At 38.0% G+C, this 22,658-nt stretch overlaps 1 protein-coding gene across 47 annotated transcripts in view; it reads right to left on the reverse strand.

Annotated features, from left to right (window-relative positions):
• The window catches only part of TCF7L2 (transcription factor 7 like 2), a 266,504-nt gene that overhangs the window by 16,343 nt on the left and 227,503 nt on the right, over positions 1-22,658 (reverse strand). For 23 of the 47 annotated variants that reach the window (XR_007245212.1, XR_007245209.1, XR_007245210.1 and 20 more), the window contains 6 exons: positions 20,100-20,232; positions 14,297-14,399; positions 11,867-11,953; positions 3,979-4,119; positions 1,870-2,029; positions 927-1,046 (listed from right to left, as the gene is read on the reverse strand). Coding sequence is in view for 42 of the 47 variants with exons in the window: in XM_048504939.1 (XP_048360896.1) it covers positions 927-1,046; positions 1,870-2,029; positions 3,979-4,119; positions 11,867-11,953; positions 14,297-14,399; positions 20,100-20,232 (744 nt within the window). In the remaining 5 variants the exon portion in view is untranslated. The remainder of the gene's footprint in view (positions 1-926; positions 1,047-1,869; positions 2,030-3,978; positions 4,120-11,866; positions 11,954-14,296; positions 14,400-20,099; positions 20,233-22,658) is intronic. The other 24 variants (XR_007245213.1, XR_007245211.1, XM_048504934.1 and 21 more) reach the window with 6 other exon arrangements.

Here is a 22,658-nt window from a genome sequence, read left to right on the forward strand (position 1 = left end):
TTAATTTTGGTCATATTTCCAAGTAATATGTAGCTGTTCCTTGAATGTAGGCTTCATAATTAATTAATGCCTACAGTGTTTGGCTCTCTGTTCTGTGGTAGCTGTAGACACTGATTAAAAACCATGGCCATTGATGTGCATCCCTTCCTAGCCCCCGCCCACTTCATGGATCGAATGAATATGGCAATACACAACGCTGATCAGCAATATATCTACACTCGCAGCACATGGGGAAGACTGTTTACATGTATCTCTTATGATAGAGCAGGGCATTAAATCTCTGAAGCCAAGCAGTTGTCTTTTGCTCTCTCGATAGGAACAAAACAGCAAATGAGAACATCTCATGACTGTATACCAATAACAGTTCCATGATAATGGCAAAGATACCATCAACAGAAGCATGACAGGCAATATTACAGTAAAGTAAAATATTAAAAGTAGAGGGTGGAATAATATATTTAGCCCCACTTGAGAGCAAGACTTCCAACAAGTCTTTGCCAGTCCTTCTCTGAAGCTAGGGTAAGCCATTCTTCCACTTTCCACTATACTCTCACACAGGTATGCAACAAGGCACTAATTTGGGGGGTTGGGAGAGGAAATGAGGGTGAGAATAGTGAAGGAGCTCTTTTTTCTTTTGTTTTCCAAACTGCTCAAAAGCAGGGAGACACACTGCAAGAATTTTGTTCCCACAGAGCTCGACTAACACACCTCAGTTGCAGTCTTTTAATTGACCTTTACTATCCCAAGAAAGGGACCCTCCTCCAGTAGAGGGGGTGCCAATTGAATCCAATTGAGTTGGTGACAAAACCAAAACATCCGCTAGAATTACTGGATTAGTAGTGCTTGTCTTCCATGTGTGGGCGTACTTCAGCAGATTACAGCAGTACTTGTCTACAAGCTCTACTACTGAAAAAAATTCCACCTACATAGCCACCTACATAGTTATCCCGTGCGGACCAGCCTGGGTAAAGTTGCATGTGGAGCTGTCGTTCCTTTCTGGCTAGTTCATAGTACTTTGCTTGTTCTTCTCTGGATAATGCATGCCACTGAGGAAGAAAGAAAGCAGACAAAACCACAAGCACAACATTACGTTAGTAGAACAGACTGTACATGGTAAGTATTTACTTCCAAAGCTCAGAGAACTGAAGCCACTTAAAGTAATATAGCAACCTATTTGTTTCATAGTTTTATTTAACTCAGGACAGGTCAACTATGATTCAAGTAATCTTTTACAGTGATATAGACTTTTTCCTTTAGAAGAGGAAAAGATGTAATCCTCCAAATACTGTTCCATCTTTTATCACCATTCTTTTGAACGAGACAAGAAAAGCCCATTAAAGGGGCTACCCTTTAAAAACCTTTTAAACTCAGCCATATTTCCCACCTGAGACTCTGATATTCTACCAGCACAAATTTTACCACCTGTAATGCAAGTCTGTACAACCTGCTAAGCAATATGCAACCCACCAGCTTCAGAGTATAACTTGTCAGAAATTAAATATTTAAGATAATTTATATTCCACATCTTAGCAATTATGCTCTCAATTCTATGGCTTTGTTGAGAGTAGACTGTAAATGCAAGCTGATAACCAAGCACTTGGCAGACCACAGAACATTAGACTTGGTTTGCTCTGCCACCCAAGGGGTGTAAGCCTGTTCTAAGGCAGAAGAGTTTCCAAGAATGTTAGGATGCAGGACAAGGAAAGAGCACACAAGTTCCACTGGGCAGACACATAACCTTAATCACTCAGTATAAGTGTATCTTTTCAATTTAGACGCATGATGTACTCACCTTTCTTCCCTTAGTAAACATACACACCACATCCATAGCCCTGACATGCATAGACACAGGTCTAGTGAGTTACCTACCCTTCGACCAAGGATTTGATTGATGGCTGCACTCTCTTTCAATGTGCATTCTGCTACAACTTTTGCTCTCATTTCCTTCATATACAACATAAATGCATTAAGAGGTTTCTTTATGTGTGGTTTCTTTTTCTCCTCTTCTTTTTTTGAGTCCTGATGTTTTCTGGATGGTTCAAAGAAAAAACAAATGGAGATTTTACAAAATAACCCATTTTAAATTCTTCTAGCACAATTAAAACCACTTTAATGGAATCATATTTGCTTTATGTCACAACTGAAAATTTGGCAACCAGCTGTCAAGGGTCATCATCCTTTCTGTATTTATGTCCTTGATATACCTATATGATATTGTTAAGACTTGTATGGTCTTATTACATAACAGTACAAAGAAGAAAAGTATTTCAACTGCTGGCACATTGCAGAATATCAGAAACATATCTATTTTTATATTTTATATTCTGCTTTAACTTCAAGGACTCTGATAAATAAGAACATATTTAAAAGATAGTACAGACAACATTTTGATTGTAAACTGGCATATCGATAAAAATCCAGGGGAAAAAAACCTTTTTCATTCCTTCTATCATTGCTGAGAACTGGAACAGGCATTCCACAATGCAACATAAGAATTCTGTACTTCAAAATATTAACCAATTGAGGTTTGTTATGTTTGCAGCATGTCAAATCAACCATTAAAGCTGGTGGTAGCATTAGAAAAGCAGCATTACTGACAGCATTATTACTGATTACTTATGCCACTCTTTTAAAAAATAGAGACTGTCTGATTGCTGTTATTCTAAAACAATACACTTCTGTTTTGCCTAGCTGTTAAAGGCAGATTCTAGTTTTATAATCCAGTCTCTTCAATGGAGGGCAGCATTGCCTTAAGGCTAGAATCAGGGGTCATAGGTGGGGAGCTCTCCTTCCTCCTATCTTGTAAGGGTTGAGTAGCAGCAGGACACACAAAGTAATCAGCCCTGGTCTCTCATGTCCCATTGGTCATCATTCAATCAAATATTAAGTTGGCAGAAAGAAAATATTCACATGCCTTAATGGTTGAAAGGTGAAGAAAGTTTCAGAGGGTAGCCATGTTGGTCTGAAATAGAACAACTAGATTTGAGTAGCACCGACAAGATTTTGGGGGTATAAGCATTGGACAGTCAAAGCTCTCTGCTATACCAGATGGTTTAGGTGAAGAAAGTAAAAAACCCTATGCTGTCAGGCCCTATTCAACTGGACCTGTTACAAGAGAGTGACCACAAAGAACACATGAAAAGCTCGCTGGATCAGATCAAGACCCTCTTTCCATCAATGCTCAGCTGGATACCTCAGTAAAGCAACCCTCCTGTTTGACTCCTTGACTCCTTACATAACACTGTGTTTTGGCACAACAGAGTAATTTTATGACGCTAACTCTGAAGTGACAGTTTAACGTGTTCCAGCTAAGTAGGGACAGAGGCTGGGCACAGGGATGCCCTTTGGATTTGGCTGAATGTGATTCTGATCCATAAAGGTATGGCAAATAATTAATATCCAACACCTGTGTATGTGTTCTTATTTGGGCCATTGAGAGAGGGTTGTAATTGTGTGCAGGACATATAGGAATACATGGCCTACACTATTCTGCCTACACTAACCAATGTGCCTGGGCAGGGACATCTGAGCTTGTTTCAGGTGGTGCGAACTCAATATTGCTACTCTGAATATGAAACCAATGAATACGCTGATAAGGAATTTCAGAGTGCTTCAGCCAGGCTGTTTTGTTCTCTGCCTTGGATAATTTACAGTTTATTTATGTTTGCTGCAGACTCTACAGAACTAAATAAGTAACAAACCTATTTTTATAGACATTTCTACTTCCAGACAAAGGGAAGATGGATCCAGGGAGATTCTGATTTCAACAAGGAATCTTTTTGTGTTTAAAGCTCATCTGTTACTGATTTATCCTGAACAACGGCAAGGCCCTACTGTAGTTTAGAGGCTGTTTATATATCCAAACTTAAAACAACCATCACAACATTTACAATAGAAGGACAAAGCAAAGCCTAAACTGCTAACCAAAGTTTAAATTAAAATATGTAAAGAAATTGGAATACTTTTTAAAAAACTTACGAGCTGTGGAGTGAGCCAACATCATTCTGAGAAGATTCCTGTTTGACTGTTGGGGTGACTATGGCTGGATGAGGAATCCCAGTTGTATGTAAACTATGGTGTGGAGGGACCATATGTGGAGGGAACCTAGAGGAGAGAAAACTGTGTAAATCGTCAGAATAAAAATGAATGAATGGGGAGGGGTGTGCATATACATATAATAAAAAGGCATACAACAAGAACACAAAATTTAGACAATAATTAATGACAAACTAAGCATTTAAAAATAATTACAGCCAATTATCTATTTACTATAACTACTGACTTCAGTATTTTTAACATCTGTAGAGCAGTAACAAATCCAGAGTATAAACTTGGAAATGCAATGGAATTTCTGTTCATCTACCTCCCTGTAAAGCATATAAATCCTAGTCATAGCATATCATGGTAAACCAGCCTCTGGAGATTTGAATCTCAAACCAGACTGAGAATTAAAGGATGCCTATTTTGTTAATGGGTATTAGCAGAGAAATAAAATATTAACTACCATCACAATTTATGTGCTATTATGTTCCTTAATAAATGTATTCATCATGTTTTCATTAAATGTATCATAAATAAGTTTTGTTTAACCTTTACCATGAAATAAATGTGCATACAATCAAATTTTAAATTAATGTGGGGTATTAGCTTTAACATCTGTTTAGAACCATGAAAAATATATTACAGAAGCCTAATGAAGAGAAGGGAAATATTCTATCGTTCACATAATATCCCAAAATACCTTTTGGTGTAAGCAACATTTGACACTACTTCATGGTCTACAGATACTAAGGATATAAGCTTATTGGGACTTTGCAAAGTAAAAGAGGGAAAACTGGGGAATTTTAATAAAGAAAACAAATAAAAGGGACGAAAGCTATGACTAGTTCCATAGTCTAGTGCAGGGGTAGGGAACCTGCGGCTCTCCAGATGTTCAGGAACTACAATTCCCATCAGCCTCTGTCAGCATGGCCAATTGGCCATGCTGGTAGGGGCTGATGGGAATTGTAGTTCCTGAACATCTGGAGAGCCACAGGTTCCCTACCCCTGGTCTAGTAGATACTAACCTATGAATGTCAATCTAGTCATTTTTTACAAAATAAGACTAAGCATACTTGCTAAAAATAAAACAATTCAAATAATTCATTATATATATGTACACACAACAGGTTAAAAAAACACTCAGTATAAGAAACAGCAAAATTATAGGTAAACAGGCTCTTGGCCTTCACTCCTAAGGAAGACTTTGTGTAGTTTATGATAAACAAGGCATTTTATACATTTCCACCATACTATGTCATTTCTGTCACACTTTGTCCTCATGCTTAGAGAATCAAGCATGACCATTACAGGCCAACTACTTTCTTGAAAAAAAGGTGGCATGGACCTACTAAATAAATTGACTGTTACATCTATCTTGTTTTAGCTTCATATGTATTGTTTCTCTCAAAAGAAAGTTGCTGTGATTGCTGTGATGGCAGAATGATAGGCTTTGTTTATCTGTGTGTATCAGAGATGAGAGAGAGAGAATAGACAAAGGAGACTGGGAACAGAGAGGAAGCTAAAAGGAAAGGTGCATTGCAGGGGGTTGGACCAGTGGTGGGATTCAAAAATTTTAGTAACAGGTTCCGATGGTGGTGGGATTCAAACAGCGGCATAGTGCCAATGGGGCTGGGCAGGGCACGACAGGGGCGTGGCCAGGCATTGCAGAGATGGGGCATTCCTGGGCGGGGCTGTGGCAAGGACGCAGGGCGCGCGCATCCCAGGTGCAGTTCCCCTTCGCCCTGCCTCTAGATTAAAATAATTACTGTTTAAAGTATCAAAAAAGCAATATACCGTATGGTAGTGTATTATTTCTTTTTTATATAATTATATTGATTGATTTTAAATAATAACATAAGGAGAGAAACCAAAAACTGTTTACAATTGTTAACATATTACAAACATATCTAATTGTCTATCTCTCTCAACCCCCCCAATTAAAACATCCTATATTGTCTCCTTCCTCCCCATATTTCCCACCCTCCCTACTTTCTACTTCCCCTTCAGATTCCTATAACTACTTTATCTATTCCACTTGAAAGAAAACTAACAGAGGGAGAGATCCAAAATCCTTAATCTAAAAGAGTAGTTTAAACTCCATTCTTTCCAATATAAATTTCAAGGGGGAAAAAGAAAAAGAAAAATCTTTACCTATAATACTTTCCCAACCTTTATACTAATGAACAAAAAAAATAGAATTACTATATATTGTATTATTTCATACAGTTCATACACACATGGGGGGGTGCCATGGGACGCAGAGGGCCGCAGGAGGCCCTGGGGGGCAATTTTGCATCCCCCATTTGATGAGATTTGTTGTACCCAGGGACAGAGTTTACTCCCTTGTCCCTAGTGGAGTTAATCATTAATAACCGGTTCTCCGAACTGAGAAAATTTTAGTAACCGGTTCTACCGAATAGGTGCGAATAGGCTGCATGCCACCTCTTGATTGGACATGATGGCCCTTGAGGTCTCCTCCAACTCTAGGGCTGTTTCCACACGGGCAGTAAACAGCGCCCCAGGGACAGCAAAAACACTGTCCCTGTGGAGCTGTTCGCACAGTGGCTTACTTTAAGCAGGTGGACAGCCGCTGCCTCAGCCGTGCGGAAACGGCCTATGATTCTAGGGATATAGCAAATAAGGACTGTGTGCATTTGATGAAGCCCTTTCTTTCCCTCCCATCCCAACTCATGAGGCCTCTCTCATAAAAATCACATACTAGATTCCATTTCTGTCATGCTTTGCAATACACTAATGTAGCCAGCAAACAGATTTCAGGATAAAGATACACCTGTTAAGGAGGAGGAGGGGAGGAGGAGAATGAGGTAAGGTACTCTGGGTCCCCACTGAAATGAAAGGCAGGATATAAAGTAAATAAATAATAAGGGTGATAGTTGTGTAGAACAGGGTATGCTTTCAGTGGTCTTCATAGAACTAATCAGGGAGATTACACTCTGGGATACAACTGGGATAGGGTTATGTCAGGGGTCCCCAAACTACGGCCCGGGGGCCAAATGTGGCCCCCTGAAGGCATTTATCCGGCCCACCAGGCATGGCGACGATGGCTCCATTCATGTGCAGTGGGGGCTCGAGGGAGAGGAGGAACCGGCCCCAACGGCTGTTGATTGCAGTTACATGATGGCACCCCCAAATCTCCATGAATTTTCTGACCCAGAGTTGGAAACCTTACATGTGGCAACGCCTGCTCCGCCCTTCCCTCTCAGCTACTCCATATGTTGCTTTCTGGCTTTCTGTTCTGCCTCACTCCCATTGGCATCAGCCAGGCTGGCGAATCGCTCGCTGGCTGCTAGGGAGGAAAGAACCCAGGAAGATACCTGATCCTGGGTTAGATGGAATGTTTCATTGGGAAAGTTCTGCTTTTTTTTTTTACAGGGGAAGATATTCCACAGCCTCCCCAACAATATTTGGAGCCCACTCTGTACTTGACATACTTTGGTCACTGTTCTAAAAATAGACCATGACAGAAAGGCTGAAAGGTGAAATCAAACATTTTACAATCATTTGTGCATAGGAATTTGTTCATCGTTTTTTTTAGTCCGGCCCTCCAACAGTCTGAGGGACAGTGAACTGGCCCCCTGTTTAAAAAGTTTGGGGACCCCTGGGTTATGTGAACAGCAGTTCCTGCCACATACACCAGATCCCATTTACTGGGTGGGATAAAATACATTGATTCCAATTAAGTCGACAGAAAGGAAGCAAAAATGCCTCTGCTGCAGAAACTGTGGTCAGCAGGAATAGGTTTAGTCCTGCCTGTTCAGTGCCCCAGAAAGTACATTTTCTCCTGTACTTGTTAGTTTCCTTGCATTTTGAAGCCTATAGGAAGCAAGGAAGGAGAGGTATTTTCATGTTGGCAGTTGAGCAATATGCATATCTGTGATAGTGAAATTTTTGTGGTTACATATCAGGCATTGGGAACAAGCCTAGATCTGTTTGTGAGGAGAACCCGCAAGAATGTATTTGAACCTCATTAACCTTAAGTAAAGTGCAGACTTCCTGCAGTTTACCATGATGTTCAAGCAGAATGAACACTGGTTAACATTAACAGTGGTTTTTCAGATCTAAACCAAAAAAAAAAAAAAAGGTTTTTAAACCACAGCTTAATCCTGACTTAGAATCCTGACTTACAGGCAAGAGGACAAACCCAATTTGCTATTTCATCCAGTTTGGATGTCCTGACGATCTGCATTTTGACCCAACCAGAAAGTCTCCAATCTCTACACTGAGGCTGTTTCCACACAGCCCATTGAAGCAGTGCCATGCTCGTGCCGCTCAAGCAGTGTGAAAATGCCGCTTTTGAAAAAAATGCAGTTTTTCAAATGTGGCATATTCTACCTGCTGCCGTGCAAACGGAAGTGGGTGGAAGGTGGCGTTTTCCTCGCACCAGCCCCAAATGCCTCCTTACCTTCTCTTGGCTTCCGTTGCTCTGTGGAGGCCAGGGGACACACCTCCTGGCCTCCATCCCTGCAGTCGTTGCTCTGGCCATGGGGGCATGTCCCTTGGCCTCCACAGAGCAACAGAAGCCAGGAGGAGGTAAGTTTGGGGGCTTTGCGGCTGTGCGGGGCCTGCTCCGCCAGCTGCTCAGCCAGTGGGGCCATTTGTGCGAACGGCCCCAGGGCTTGCATCAGCATGAACCATGCCGATGCAGCCCCGCTGCTCTGGCTGTGCGAAAACAGCCTGAGTGTCAAGAGGAAGGAGTATGCAAAACTCAGTACTCCCTGGTTTATTCTAAATGAAGCTGAGGAGCATGTGGTGGACAATTCATGGCCAAATCCCTACAGACTGCAGAAACAAGGACAGGATGTGATGATGTATTTGTAAATGAGGAACCAAGAGTTTCAGTGCTGCAATTATCAAAGTTACCTTCATCAGGTGACTTCACCATCACTGTCATTTATGTGAAACTACGTTTTTCATATATGGAAAAATCAGAACCTCTCATTTTATTTTTAAAAAATCACAGGAAACCTATTTTTAAGCAGTACAGATTCTTGATGTTATTTTGTATTCTGATCAACAAAAACACATTGCCAGAAAAGTCCAGAACATAAGCAAAGTTATAATATAAAAATGTAAATCAACTTATGAATGATTGAAATCATCATAAATTAAAGTTAAGGAATAAAATCTAGTTATAATGTCTAGTTATACAACTTGGGAGAAAAGTAAAAAAAGGACATAGCCAAGGCACAAGGGAAGGACAGTAAATAATATTTGTTTTTCATTTTTGGAGAATACGCTGTTCCTTACGAAATAGCGAATGCGTAGGGCTTCAAGAGGTGCCTGCAGAGTTGTTATTTGTTTTTGCTGTAAGTTAAAATTATTGCTTTTTTGGAATTAGCTTATATTCAGTTGTTTCTAAAATGTTATTAAGTTTTGTGAGTTTTTTGGCACATGCCAAGGCACAACTGCAGTGGGCATACTGGTATCAACAGCACTGAGTTGTCACAATGGGATGATCCCGAAGAAAGTTTTTAAAGAAAAGATGAACAGGGCCTTGATGAAAAACCTGCAATCTAGCTCAGTATTTACATTCAGACAAGAAGGCACATAGTTAAACATATATTAAATATTAATAATCAATCTTATATTATTCAACAAAACAGGCCATGATCATAAAAGCTACATACCCTGCACGTCCGCATGTCAAAGAGGGATGAGGCTAAACCTTTGAGGCCAATGGAGTGATGAACATTGCCAAGAATATTTATCCATAAGATAATGCATATTTGCAAAAATATTTAATGTATTTGTACAAACACACATTTGTCTGTCAAATGTATTCTATATATGCAGCGAGGGGAGGGTCATGCTTTCATTCATACCCAGAATTTCTTTAAATGCCATGTCTGATTCTCTGTGTGTATTTGTATAGATGCCATGTTTTATAAAGGACCCCGCTTCCTGCTCTAAGAAATTCTTCTCTGTAGACAAGTATTCTATGAATTGCAATAAACACCCTAAAAATTCTAAGCAGCTCATTATATACCCCTGTCTGCTTGTATGGCTCCAAGCCAGAATATAATGATGAGCCGTAACTTGTTAACGACAACTAATTTTTTGTTCCTGGCTGTCTCAGGGGCTTCTCTCTTACTCACTCTCACTTTACTTCACTGTTGACATGTTTCTGTTAACTGGATGTCATCTGCCTGCCTTGATTTTATGCACAAGCAGTGGGATGCATTTTTTCGTGCAACAATTCTTCTTTGAGTTGCATTAGATTTGTCATTATTCTCTCATTTTCCCCTTGCACTTGTAACATTTCATCTATTCCCTGCCTCATTTTTTTTTGAGCCACGGTGCACCCACATTATGGTTTATACATGATCTTGCTCCCTTTGAAGCCGGCAGATTTCAGAGCCAGCCCTCGTCAGGAGAAGTGCCTGCTACCAATTTAGCAGGCTGAGGGCCCCGAGCTCCAACATCTCAATCTAAAGGGGGTCACAGAGTGGCACAAGCGAGTGTCAGCAAGTGCTGTTTAATTGCCAATCTAGGCTTCTCCATGGTGTTTAAAGTATAATGACCCATCACTTAATTCTGAGAAGTCCTGGCCCTGCTGCTGAATAGAATGAATATCAAAGGATGTGCTGGAACAGGGCAAGGAGCATACAATTCCTGTAACTGCTAAAAGTATAATAGACTTGTACTTCTGTCGTCCCATTACCACAATAATGTATTTAATTTGCTGTATACCCTTTTAAACTAGATACCTTTCTTGAAGACTTGAGGAATATAATTCGTATCTCTTGTCTCTCTCTGTTCTCCTCCCCCATGCCAACCCCCCCCCAAATAAATAGAATAGCTTTACTAATGATAATTGAGGCAGCTCCTCTTATCCTGCCTATGTTTTCCACCTCTGTGCAACACTGACAGGTTTCAGTTTTATGTGAGGGATTCCAAGTTATTAATTATCCCTGTATGCACAGAGTTTGTTTCTTTTATTATAGCATTTTTTTTTGCATTTCAGTTGTGGTTTCTATTAGATAAGAAGTTTCCTCTTTTTGCTTTACATATTAACCCTAATATCCTAACTGCTGGGACTGCAAAGGTACAAGGAGGGAGGGATGAGGGGGATGTGGAACCTTGCTATGTAATGCATGCTAATTTAATTATGTGCCATCATCAAAATGGATTAGCTGTTTCAGCCCATCAGGAAAGTCTAAACCTCCACCGATTTAATTAACTAGCCTGAAAATCAGATGAACAGAGAATAAAACTATCATTAGGAGCAATTAGTGATTACTTAAACATAGTGCTGCCAAGCAGTTTGTAAATAAAACTACCAGCCCTTGGAAAATTAGCTGGAATTAATTGGAGGTTGGGAGTAGGGAGAGCAATATATACGTCAATATATAAAAATACAGAGCAGATCAGGTGGATTTTTTAATGTCAACTAAAATGTTCTGAGCTTGAGTATGAGGGAAAAAAAATAGTAGTTTTTCTTCAAGGCCTGTATAACAATGTATATCCTCCCCCTTTTTTGGAGAAAATTCTGGTTTAAATAAAGACTGCAGAGGAAGCAAAAATGTTCAAAAATATGGTCTTCTGGATTCTCAGCATCATGGACGTCTATGTGTGTTTTGTTTGCTTTTAGTATTCTAATAATTTATATAAATGCAATCCCTCACTTTCGGTTACAATATATGATGTGAAGGTCAGGGAGAGGTCACCCCCCCCCCCCCATGTAAAAGGAATATCTCTGCTTAACTAAATCAAGGTATTTTTCTAGCTGAGCTTCCTGTTCTACATAGAATGATAAAGAGAATGAACAGTTTTCCATGTCTGGACCTAGATACTTAGAACTCACCTTGACATGGAAGCGTTGACAGTCAGAGCAGTTGGGTAGGGATGCCGGAATCCCCCTGTTGTGATTGGATAGACTGGTTGACCTTGCCTAGAAAGACAGGGGAAGAAATGAGTACAAACAAAACAAAACATTTTTTGCATTTTTTAAAAACTTCTCTTTGCACAGTAAGCTTTATTCTCATTTGATCAGGACAAAAATCTTGGGGATTGTACAGCATGGATCAAAGGAAAGAAACACAGAACAATTTGAATGCCATAAATCTGATACGAATGGCTAATTAAATTTTATAACCTCTGCTTATGTCAATAGAGACCCTCTCCCCAAGCTGAAACTAGGTGTTTTGTTGTAATAATTAAAGGCGAAGTCTTGCTTGCTTTAATGGAGCCATCACACTAATTGAGGGCTACACATCCAAAGGAAAACAATAATGAATGTAAATTTATACCAAAATAAAGTACAGTGAATCAAAGGACTTCAGTTGCGCTTTGGGCCTCTTTCGGTATTTAGATCTCGGTGAGAAAACATTAAATTAACAGAGCTTAATTTGTAGCCTTTTGTCAGATTAACAAGTGTTGACAAGAGTTACCGGGGGAGAGTCCCCAAGAAGTATTGTGGGTAACCAATAGACAATCATACCTCATTACAATAATTAAAAAATACAGCAACATGCAAAACAGCATCCTCATGAAAGCTACGTAACTTTTTCTGATTGAGGTTTGTCTATGCTGCTAGTCCTTTTCATCTGTCCTTCAAATGTATCAAGTGAGCAGGTAACATTTTGTTAGGTTTTCAAAAAACACTCTGCTAAACATACTCTAATCCAACTTATTATGGGTGGATCCCAAGTTTAATGTAGATAACAGCAATAAATGTAACAAAAACTAAAATAATAAAAATATCAATTGGATCTTTGAAAAGAGTGTACGCTGTTTGACATACACCACAGTTGCATCAAAAATGCAGTAAACATATAAGTATCTACAGCAGGAGGCAAACCAGATATCCATGTTTCTAAAATATCTAATTAGTTATTTCTGAATCTATTGAATTCATCTATATGTACAAAAGAACATGGAAGAAGCTAATCAAATGTCAACATATCAAAACAAACCAACAAAAACTGGTCAAAAGTGTCTTGGCCTTTGATTGGCTGACTATCATGGTGACTCTGAGGGTACTGTTCGTAATTACTTATTCCCTTTCCTTCAAATTGTGGACATTTTGTGCCATAAGTAGGATTTTCTTTCCCACAACTGTGGGGCTTTTTTCCTTGGGGACCACCCTGTTCCTCTACAAAATAAATAATATGCTACAGCATTAGGAAGAAAGCTTCAACAATATACTGCCTGTAAAAGTAAACAACTATATCCAGAAGGGATGGTAAAAAAATGACAGGTTTTTGCAGATTTAGTGGAGCTGAATATAATGCAGTAGCACAATATAGGCTTGGCCTGTAGTGCACTTTTCTTCAGAGAAAACTCAATTTCCCCTCATTTCCAAATCAATGTTATTTTGGGGACAATAATTAAAGCTGCCACATTGAAAGGGCTGTCAGAGATCACTTGAATCTCAAAGTTAGATTTATAAAGCCAACATTATGACATATGCATTGATAACTAGGTAAGTAGTTATCACAAGTAAGTGCTTCCCCAGCAGTGAGTCCTGTCCAGAGGTATAAAACATACTCTAGATAGAAATCATTTCTGTACACTTGTTGAATATGTTTGAACAAAGCAATAAACTTTTGACATGGTTACTACATTGTATCAAGGCAGCTAAGGTTGAAAGAAGCCCGTTCACCATTGTAAGAAAGGAAGAAAGGAAGAACGTATTGCATAAAAATTGAAATTTTCTCTTCATTCTTCTGGGGGGGAGGGGTTGGATTTTAAAATCAGGTTCTCATTTAACTCCTTTCCAATACTTTGAATAACATTTCAGTTCATAAAAGGTTTTGAAAAGAAAGATATCCCAAACACTGGAAACAACAAATTATAACATGTACATGCAATTACAATTATATTGATAATAGCTGTGCAACAAATAATCTTCAAGCAATATTTCTGAAGCTATTTCTCAGTGATCCAATTTACCAAACAAATAAGAATGCTTTCAAAAAAATAAGGTAATCCAGGAAATGTCATTCCTCGACCCTCCTTCCATTAAGATCTGCCACTTAACTTTTTGTATTCATGTTTGAAATTGATGGGTCATCAGGAATCAGAACAAATTAAATGATGCCCACATTTGACATCCATCACTTTGTTCATTAAATGTTATTGATTTGCCTGCATCATAAACTGGCAAATGCCCTTTATGCTCCTCTCTATATGCATATTCCAAGCAAAGAAAAAAGTATGTCTCACCCCTTATACGCATGCTTATACAAAAATGAAAAATAAAAAAAGAAATTAAAAAAATGGAACTCCTTACTGTGGTACTAACCATCCTAGCGGATGGGGGATTTGCCCCACAGTGCCCGGTGATAGTGGATAATAAGGAGATATATCTGGAGGGTGCGGAGGCCGTGGAATTCCTAAGGATGAGGAAAAGGAATAATCATAAAAAAATGGGTCAGGACAGAAAGAAGGTGGAAAGAAAGGAGGCAGAAAAGTCATATAAACCTCGACACCATGAGTAACACTATTTCTGCCTTTTATAACTCTACTTCCTATTCTAAAGACATGGCCTACTGCCTTTGCATGTCCTCCCCAGAGCAGCCTACTTAGTACAGTAAGCAAATGAAACTCAGCTACAGAAGTAAGACATTTGATCTGTTTTCTTCCCCACAGTCAAAGACCATGCAGGACTTTGTTCTCCCAAAGCCTTAAAAGGATGGAGGCTCCTATCCCACTTTCATTTTGTATGATCATATCTGTCGTCTCCTTGTGCGGCCACCTTTGGGGCACTGGAAAGTACTTTCTGAAATAAACCATTATGTGTCTGGTGTGATCCTACTTCTGAAAGGCCATTAAACTTATGGAAGACACATCTCTTCTGCTACTTTAGTTTCTAATTCTTGTTTATTTATACACTAATATCTTAAATGAGCAAAAAAAGGAGTTCTGAAACTATGTAAAGATTCAGATGCATATTTCAGAGTGGAGTGACTCATTTAATTAATATGGACTATTATCATCCTTCTCAGATTAATAAAAGGTGTTCTCAGCGACAAAAGTCTGGACAGATACAATGTTCCCCACCAAAAGCATACTTTAAAAACGTGAATGAGACACTGCAGGAGCATTTCACTTGCCCTTCATTTGAAGCATGGTTAAGGTTATATTTGCATCAAGTTTAACTGAGAGTAATGCTAAAAATGTTGAAATACTAGTTATTGTGGGTCATTTGGCTATCATTAACCACATAAATGCTTGGAAAATGATCAAAGTAATTGGGAAAAGATGACTTCGTACATGATAGTGAAAGGCTGGGTGAGAGACTCTGTAATTCTGCAGTCTATCATTTAATCAAGATGATGTATTATATTATGTTAAAGTGGTGATAGTAATGTGTTAAAATAGTGGAAACTGATACCTCTCTGTGTTTGACTTGTTGCTGTGAATTGTTTCACATAGTGAGCAACAACAAACCTGGACCTGTTATTGAGCATACTCCCAATGCATCGTTTCCCAACTTTCTGATTAGAGTACATGATTTTTCAAATGCCTCCTTGTCACATTCAAATTTCACTTTTTTTTTGGTGTATGCTTAAACATACACCACTGTCTTAAACAAGCCTTCCTGAGTTATTGGACAATAGTACTGGTGTCTGGATCCACTTTTGGTTTCTCCTTCAAACTTTGTAACTTTAATTATTTTATTGGTCTTATAAAAATTGCTGTGGTGTATTTGATGGTTATTGATTTTATGAACTTTAACATGCCATGAATGGTTATGGTTGAAAGGTGCATATGCAGCAACTTTGCTGAAGATAAACAAGTATTATTATTTTGATCAGTGTCTGAATGGGATATGTCCAGGGAGACCTAAGTATTAAATGTATTAATTTGTTTCAATATCTATACCCAGCATCCCTCCACAACAGGGAGCCAAAGCAAGTTACAACATCAGTCTTCATTCCATTTTATTTTCACAACAACAACGCTGTCTGATAGGTTCAACTGAGAGAAAGTACAACTGTCTCAAGGCCACCCAGCAGGGTAGATTTGATTTAAATCAAATAACTTTAAATCACGATTGAAATCACTAGTGTGAAAATCTTATATTTTTCAACCAGATAAAGGTTTCACATTTAGAATAATAACTTTTTGGATTAGTTTTACAGTTATATATAAAAAATAACTGGTTTGGTTATACTATTGGAAATAGTTATGAAATTATCTCCGGTTACATTCAGGCCATCAGGCCTTTCAGTTCTTGGTAGCAGTGTTTCCAATTTGCATGCATGCCAGCTTTACTCATAGGTAGAGGAACTTCATTAAAATACTGGCTCTCTTTTATGGCTGCTGCCATTATAGATTTCTCATCCAGGGAGAAAATTATATGATAAATCTCAAGCTATACACACAAAGATCTCAAGACTTAAGGAGTATTCTGCTCAAAAGGTTTCACTTTCATTTTTACTGCTTGCTCCTCCTTCCTCACACTTAGCTCCTTGAGCAGACCTATTCAACTCCAATTTCTATTCATTCAATTTCTTAAAACTTAGCACTTAATAGGTAAGAGATTGAGTCTGTGTATATAGATTTTCAAAGAAACAACTGCATTAAGGTCTTTTTCTCAAATCTGTGTGTTTATTTTATAACATTTTAATAGTGACGAAGAGGTATATTATCTCTGCAGACACAAATTCACAGTTTTGAGACTGCAAAACTAAGCATCTGTGATATCTTCCAGATAGAAAAACTGCCCAAAATAATCTTACATATGAATGGAATTCATTTCCTAAAAAAATTAAACATTGCATGAACATACAGTGTCATACCATATAATTAAAAAAACCCTTATTTAATGATGAATAACCTTTGGACTATAACGTATCTTAATAGAAAACTATTTAAATTATCTGAGGTTGAGTAGTTGTGCTCTCCTGTTGGTTCCTGCCCCCATGGAGGTGTGGGAAGATGGAATACACCGGATGGCTTTCTCCATGGCTGGACCTAGACTATGGAATAGTCTCCCTGTGGAAATTCACCACGTGCCAACCCTTTATGGGTTTCAGTGCCTGGCAAAGACTTTCTTCTTCACCAAGGCCTTTGACCCCCTTGTTGCCCCCTTTGGAGGCTGCTGGACTGGCATGGGGGAGGGTAGGTGAGTGGGTAATACTCTGGAAATGTTTTATGGTGTTTTTAATGATTGTTTATATCATTACAAGTTATATTTAATGTTATTTTTATTGTAGTATTCAATTTTGTATGCCACCCTGAGACCTTCATACAGGGCAGAGTATATTTAAATTGGAAAAAAAAGGAAAAAGAAAAAAAGGTATTTCATTAAAAATTCAATTTAAATTAAAAATCCGATTTAAATTTTAAAAAAATCAATTTTGATTGTGAAAAAATCATTGGTTTTTATCCACCTTGCCACCCAACAAGATTATTCATTTACTTCATTTATATCCCATCCTGCTTTTGAATGGGAACCTGAAGTGACTTCTCTCCTTCATTCTATACTCACAAGAACCTTGTGAGGTAGGTTAGGCTAAGCATGTGATTGGTTCAAGGTTAGCCAGCAAGTTTGCATGGCAAGGATTTTCAGGGGTGGAATCTAAAGGTTTTGGGAGAGTGAGGTTTGGGAAGGGGCTTGAATGGGGTGTAATCCCAGAGTCTACCTTCCAAGCAGCCATTTTCTCCAGATGAACTTATCTCTGTCATCTAAATATTAGTTATAATCCCAGGAGATCTCTAGCTACCACCTGAAGGTTGGCAATCCAATCCATGGCAGAGTGAGGATTTGAATTAGGATCTTTAGACACTAGTCTGACACTCTAACCACTATATCATGTAGGCCATGATGGAAAAAAGTAGGACATAAATGTAATAAAATGCATATATTGAATGTTAATTGATTGATCCCTATTAAACTATTAATGTTGAACAAAACAGTGCTATTTTGATATTTATAGTGCCTCACAGACGTCCTTGAAACACTTCATTTGGAGTTGTTCCACTAAGGTCTCTGGGGCTCCATATGATTCCAGTTTATAGATTACAGTTGCAATATTGAAGCCCTTGAACTTTCTCAAGTGAGTATTACAAGGTTGGGTCATCAAGAGAATGAAACTCCTAACAATATAGCTAGAGCAGAATTAAGAAAAGGGAGTATTAAAATGAAGAGGTGCTGCATTCACAGCTGAAAAACTATTTTTTTAAGTCACTCACAGTTTTTAATCTCTAAATTAAATCTCCCTGGGTGACATTTTCAGGCAGACACAGCTTTTTCTCCATTACAAAAACCAAACAGATTAACTGGGCTTTAACCATACAGTGTGCTATTTGCACACTTGAAAGAATGTTCACAGAAGAGAAGTAAACAGTCTACAGACGCTAATCATATGTTTCACGATAACCATTTAAAAATTATTCCTGTGTTCCTATTATTTAAATGGGTGTTAGATTATGCTGCCATGTATTTGCAATACCCAAAGATTGCTGGATAAGCTTCTTTTAAACCTATGCAAAGTTAACATTAACTTTGATCTAAAGGAAGTCAAATTGGGGAATTTGAAAAAAAAAATTAATGTACCAGTTCATTCATTCATGGACTGAACCTTAGATACATTATCTACATATGTTAATCTCAACTAGAACAGTTCTTTGACAAGCACTGACATGTATTCATGGTTTCAAATTTACTTTTTAATTAACTTAGAGGGATTTGGACTAACAAAAAAATTGTTCTCTGAGGACTCTCTGCAGTCTGAAGAACAAAGACTGACACTATTTCATTCTCTAGGGCAATAGGCTAACAAGATGTGTGTGTATGTATATTTGGTTAGCAACAAAGTCTGCTCTTTAACACTAATAAATCTAACCATGGTTTACAGTGTCTTGTGTGCGTAATAAGTATGCTTTGGACTGACATAAATGTTTCTAAAATGTAGCAGATACAAAAAATTATAAGAGAGCATTCAATCCTGTTATAAAGGAACAATATAGCGTGTTGTTGAAGGCTTTCATGGTCGGATTCAACTGGTTCTAGTGGTTTTTCTGGGCTGTGTGGCCGTGGTCTGGTGGATCTTGTTCCTGACGTTTCACCTGCATCTGTGGCTGGCATCTTCAGAGGTGTATCACAGAGTGAAGACTGTTACACACTGTGTCTGTTACACACTGTGGACACAGTGTGTAACAGACTTTCCTCTGTGATACACCTCTGAAGATGCCAGCCACAGATGCAGGCGAAATGTTAGGAATAAGATCCACCAGACCACGGCCACACAGCCCGGAAAACCCACCAGAACCAGAACAATATAGCGTTCATTAAAAAAAGATAATTTAACTTGAGATCAAAGATAATTAATAATAATCACTGGCTGCAATATGCAGGACACACAAGTGTGGAACAGCTCCAGATAAGCCAATGAACTTTTCTTAAAACATTATCTATGAACTGTGAATAGATTTTACTTTATAAATTAAACAATACATTTATGTACATTTAAGGTACAATCTACTCACATACCCACGATATATTATTGCAGACTCATTTGTTCAGATTAAGAAGTAGATTGCACATTCATCATAATCTGAACACAAACATCAAGAAATGGCACCAAAATTGAAAAACTCTAACTTTTAGTGTAATCTCCATCTACATTTGTACTAAATGCCCTACAATGGAAGCATCATTTCTTCTCTTCCCAAGAATATTCCTTCAAAATGCTTTAAAGATTTTCAATTAACACTTTTAGACAAAATATCACCACCAGGAACTAATCTTTAGTAAAATCATAATCTGCTACCTGGTTTTTCATAAAAAGTACCACTACACATTATATCCAACTGTCCATAGTAATTATGAAGGTTAGAATGAAACTGCCCTGCAGTTATTTAGCTGTGATCACTAAATTTTAAGGCCTTAATGACGGTACACAGCATCTCTACAGTAAGGCAGGCAGTTATAACCAAAATGCTAATTTTATTTAATTATGTTTGTTTCTAAGCAAATATTCTTCTCAGCTGATTTAGCTACATGGTATTTTAGGAAACTTCTTTGCCACTCCCCACTCCAACATCTTCTCCAACAACTCTCTGCAATAGTTCTTTCAACCTACCTGTTTTTGGATCTACGTCGGCTGGTAAGTGTGGAGGAGGATTGCCCGGTGTGAAGTGTTCATTGCTGTATGTAATAAGAGGCGTAAGAGGATGTACATGGTGTGGGTGCTGCACAACTGGGACTTTGTTAGACTGCACAAAGAAAAAGAAAGGAATGTGTGGGAAATATGCTCCATTAACAAAGCTAAACACAGATCTAAAGTATTTTAGAAACACAACCCTGACATTGACAAAAAATACTTTCAGTATGACATCTCATCAAAGCATCTTTAATCAATTTCTCTTTTCTCCTAAAGTTCTGATGTGCATTATATTTCTTTGGAACTTAACCCATTACACTTTTTTTTAAGGACCATTCTTTGGGGTTGCAGACCCTGGCCAGCAAGTGAAGTCTCCTGAAGTACTTATCAGCAATTGTGTGATTCACCCAGAAATTTTTCTTACCTATGTCTTATCCCTCACCCAGCATTTTAGGAAAAATTGCCCTTATGAAATAGAGAGCATTTTAAACAAAACAAAGCAAAAAATGTGCATAGCTTAAGGCATACTGTTTTTATTATGGCAGTGTAATGGGTCATAACAATATGAAACAAGGAAGTATAAGGGGCAATTGGTGTAAGATATACCAAGATCACTTTCACCTATATGTAACTGTCCACAATGGCAAATTCAAACTGCTGACACAGCTTTTACCCAGAATCTGCTGTGAGTGCTACAGAGTTCATTTCAGGACACACAGACCTGGTGAGGCCCCCTGTGTCAGCAGGTCAAAGCTTTTATTATTAGCAAGGTGTAGAAGCTAGATCCAATCTTGCATCTGCTATATCTAGTAATGTTATTATTCATATTAGCCCTCCATCTTTTATCGTTTTCAAGAGAAATAAAAGGTGTGATCTTTTAAAAGAAGGAGGCCTGATAATTGAAATTTAAGTCCCACAAGGGGCAGAAAATTGTTCCTCTTGTGCCCTGTTCACATCATCGTATGTATGCACACAGCCTTACTGCTTTTTAAATTCTGAATTCTTTACATTTTTCCTCTTCATGACAGAGCCAACTGCATCTGAAATCTTAACTAATGGTGTGGAAGATGGTATAAATCACTTTGGAGTACTTGAATTGCTGACCGAACCACAGAGTTACATACAAAACGATGTAACTACTTGGGACCACACTGTTACAGTTCAACCCTAAACTATTTGTCCATTATACAGAAAGTTGCTACCAAATACTGTAAAAGTCTTGATAAATTGTCAAATAATCGCAGCCCATATATAGCATCAAATGAACAGTGATAAATCATCAGAACAGTGATAAATCATCAAAACAATTGTATAAAAATATGGGGAAACCCAGAACCTTGTACAGAAACACTTATTGGAAAATGCAAATATAAAATTTTGCTATTAACATTCTGTGGAAAGTTGTCATTAATAATGTTGTCAGAGCCCTTGGGGGGTTGGGTGGTCTATCAAGACTAATTAATAATAATAATAATAATAATAATAATAATAATAATAATAATAATAATAATAATAATAATAATAATAATAATAATGGAAACAAAAAATAAAGAACTATAGTTGGTTCAGTACAATCTGATCTGTAAAGTCTCCTCACAGGTTCACTGAGAAAAAAATTAAGCTGAAACAAGCAAACTGCTGAACCATTTGCTGCAAGTAATCCAATTGCACCCCCCCCCCTTATTCCCTATAGAGGATTTACACTAAAATCCTACAACAGGGACATTTAACCAGATTAGGTAGCAACAAAGATAAAGAGGCTAGTATTAGATGACGAATGGATTAGAGTCAAGTTTCATTTTCGAATGTGTCTTCATTCCCTTTTATTACTTTAAGTAAGGAACAATTTGCATTAACATTGAGTAAAAGGAATCACATTAAAAGAATCCGGGACAGAGCAGTGGTGCCCCTGAGCACCACCTCAGTCCAGGAGATGTCAGAGTGTTCACTATTATTCTCATTCAGGAAGAGCAAAAGCAAGTATAAAAAAGGATGAATATTTTCAGCAAACACCAGTAAACCTATAATTTTCAGGGTTTGGTCCTAAAAAATGTGCTTCCACTGATCTCCTTTTAATCACTTCATGCTCTTTTTTACTTACCATTTTTTGATTGTGTGAGATAATGTTTTTTCATAATTTCCAATAGGAAAGGGTAGAAGGAGAAGGTTGTAGTGGACTGGGAAAACCCCAAGTTAAAATTCTGACATTGCCTCACTAAACAACCTCAGTGAAGTCTTTCTTTATATCCCTTCCCCACCCATTCCCCCATAAAATGGGAAAAATAAAATTTCCAGTGGACTTCTATACCAATTTATTCATAAGTGTTTACTCCCAAATAAGCATGTACACAATTGCTTGTTAATATCTTGTTAATAACAGGGCAACAAAGATAGTAGCTGGACTTTTAAAATTGTTCTTGTTTTACACTGTCTTGTTTTATAAGCCATTATGGGAACATTGCCAAGAAGTTAGGGGAAAAAAATCTGGAATAAATAGTATATTAATGAACAATCTGAATTAAAGTAAACAGGTATGGG

Source organism: Sphaerodactylus townsendi, linkage group LG08, assembly GCF_021028975.2.
Source record: "Sphaerodactylus townsendi isolate TG3544 linkage group LG08, MPM_Stown_v2.3, whole genome shotgun sequence".
NCBI lineage: Eukaryota > Metazoa > Chordata > Lepidosauria > Squamata > Sphaerodactylidae > Sphaerodactylus > Sphaerodactylus townsendi.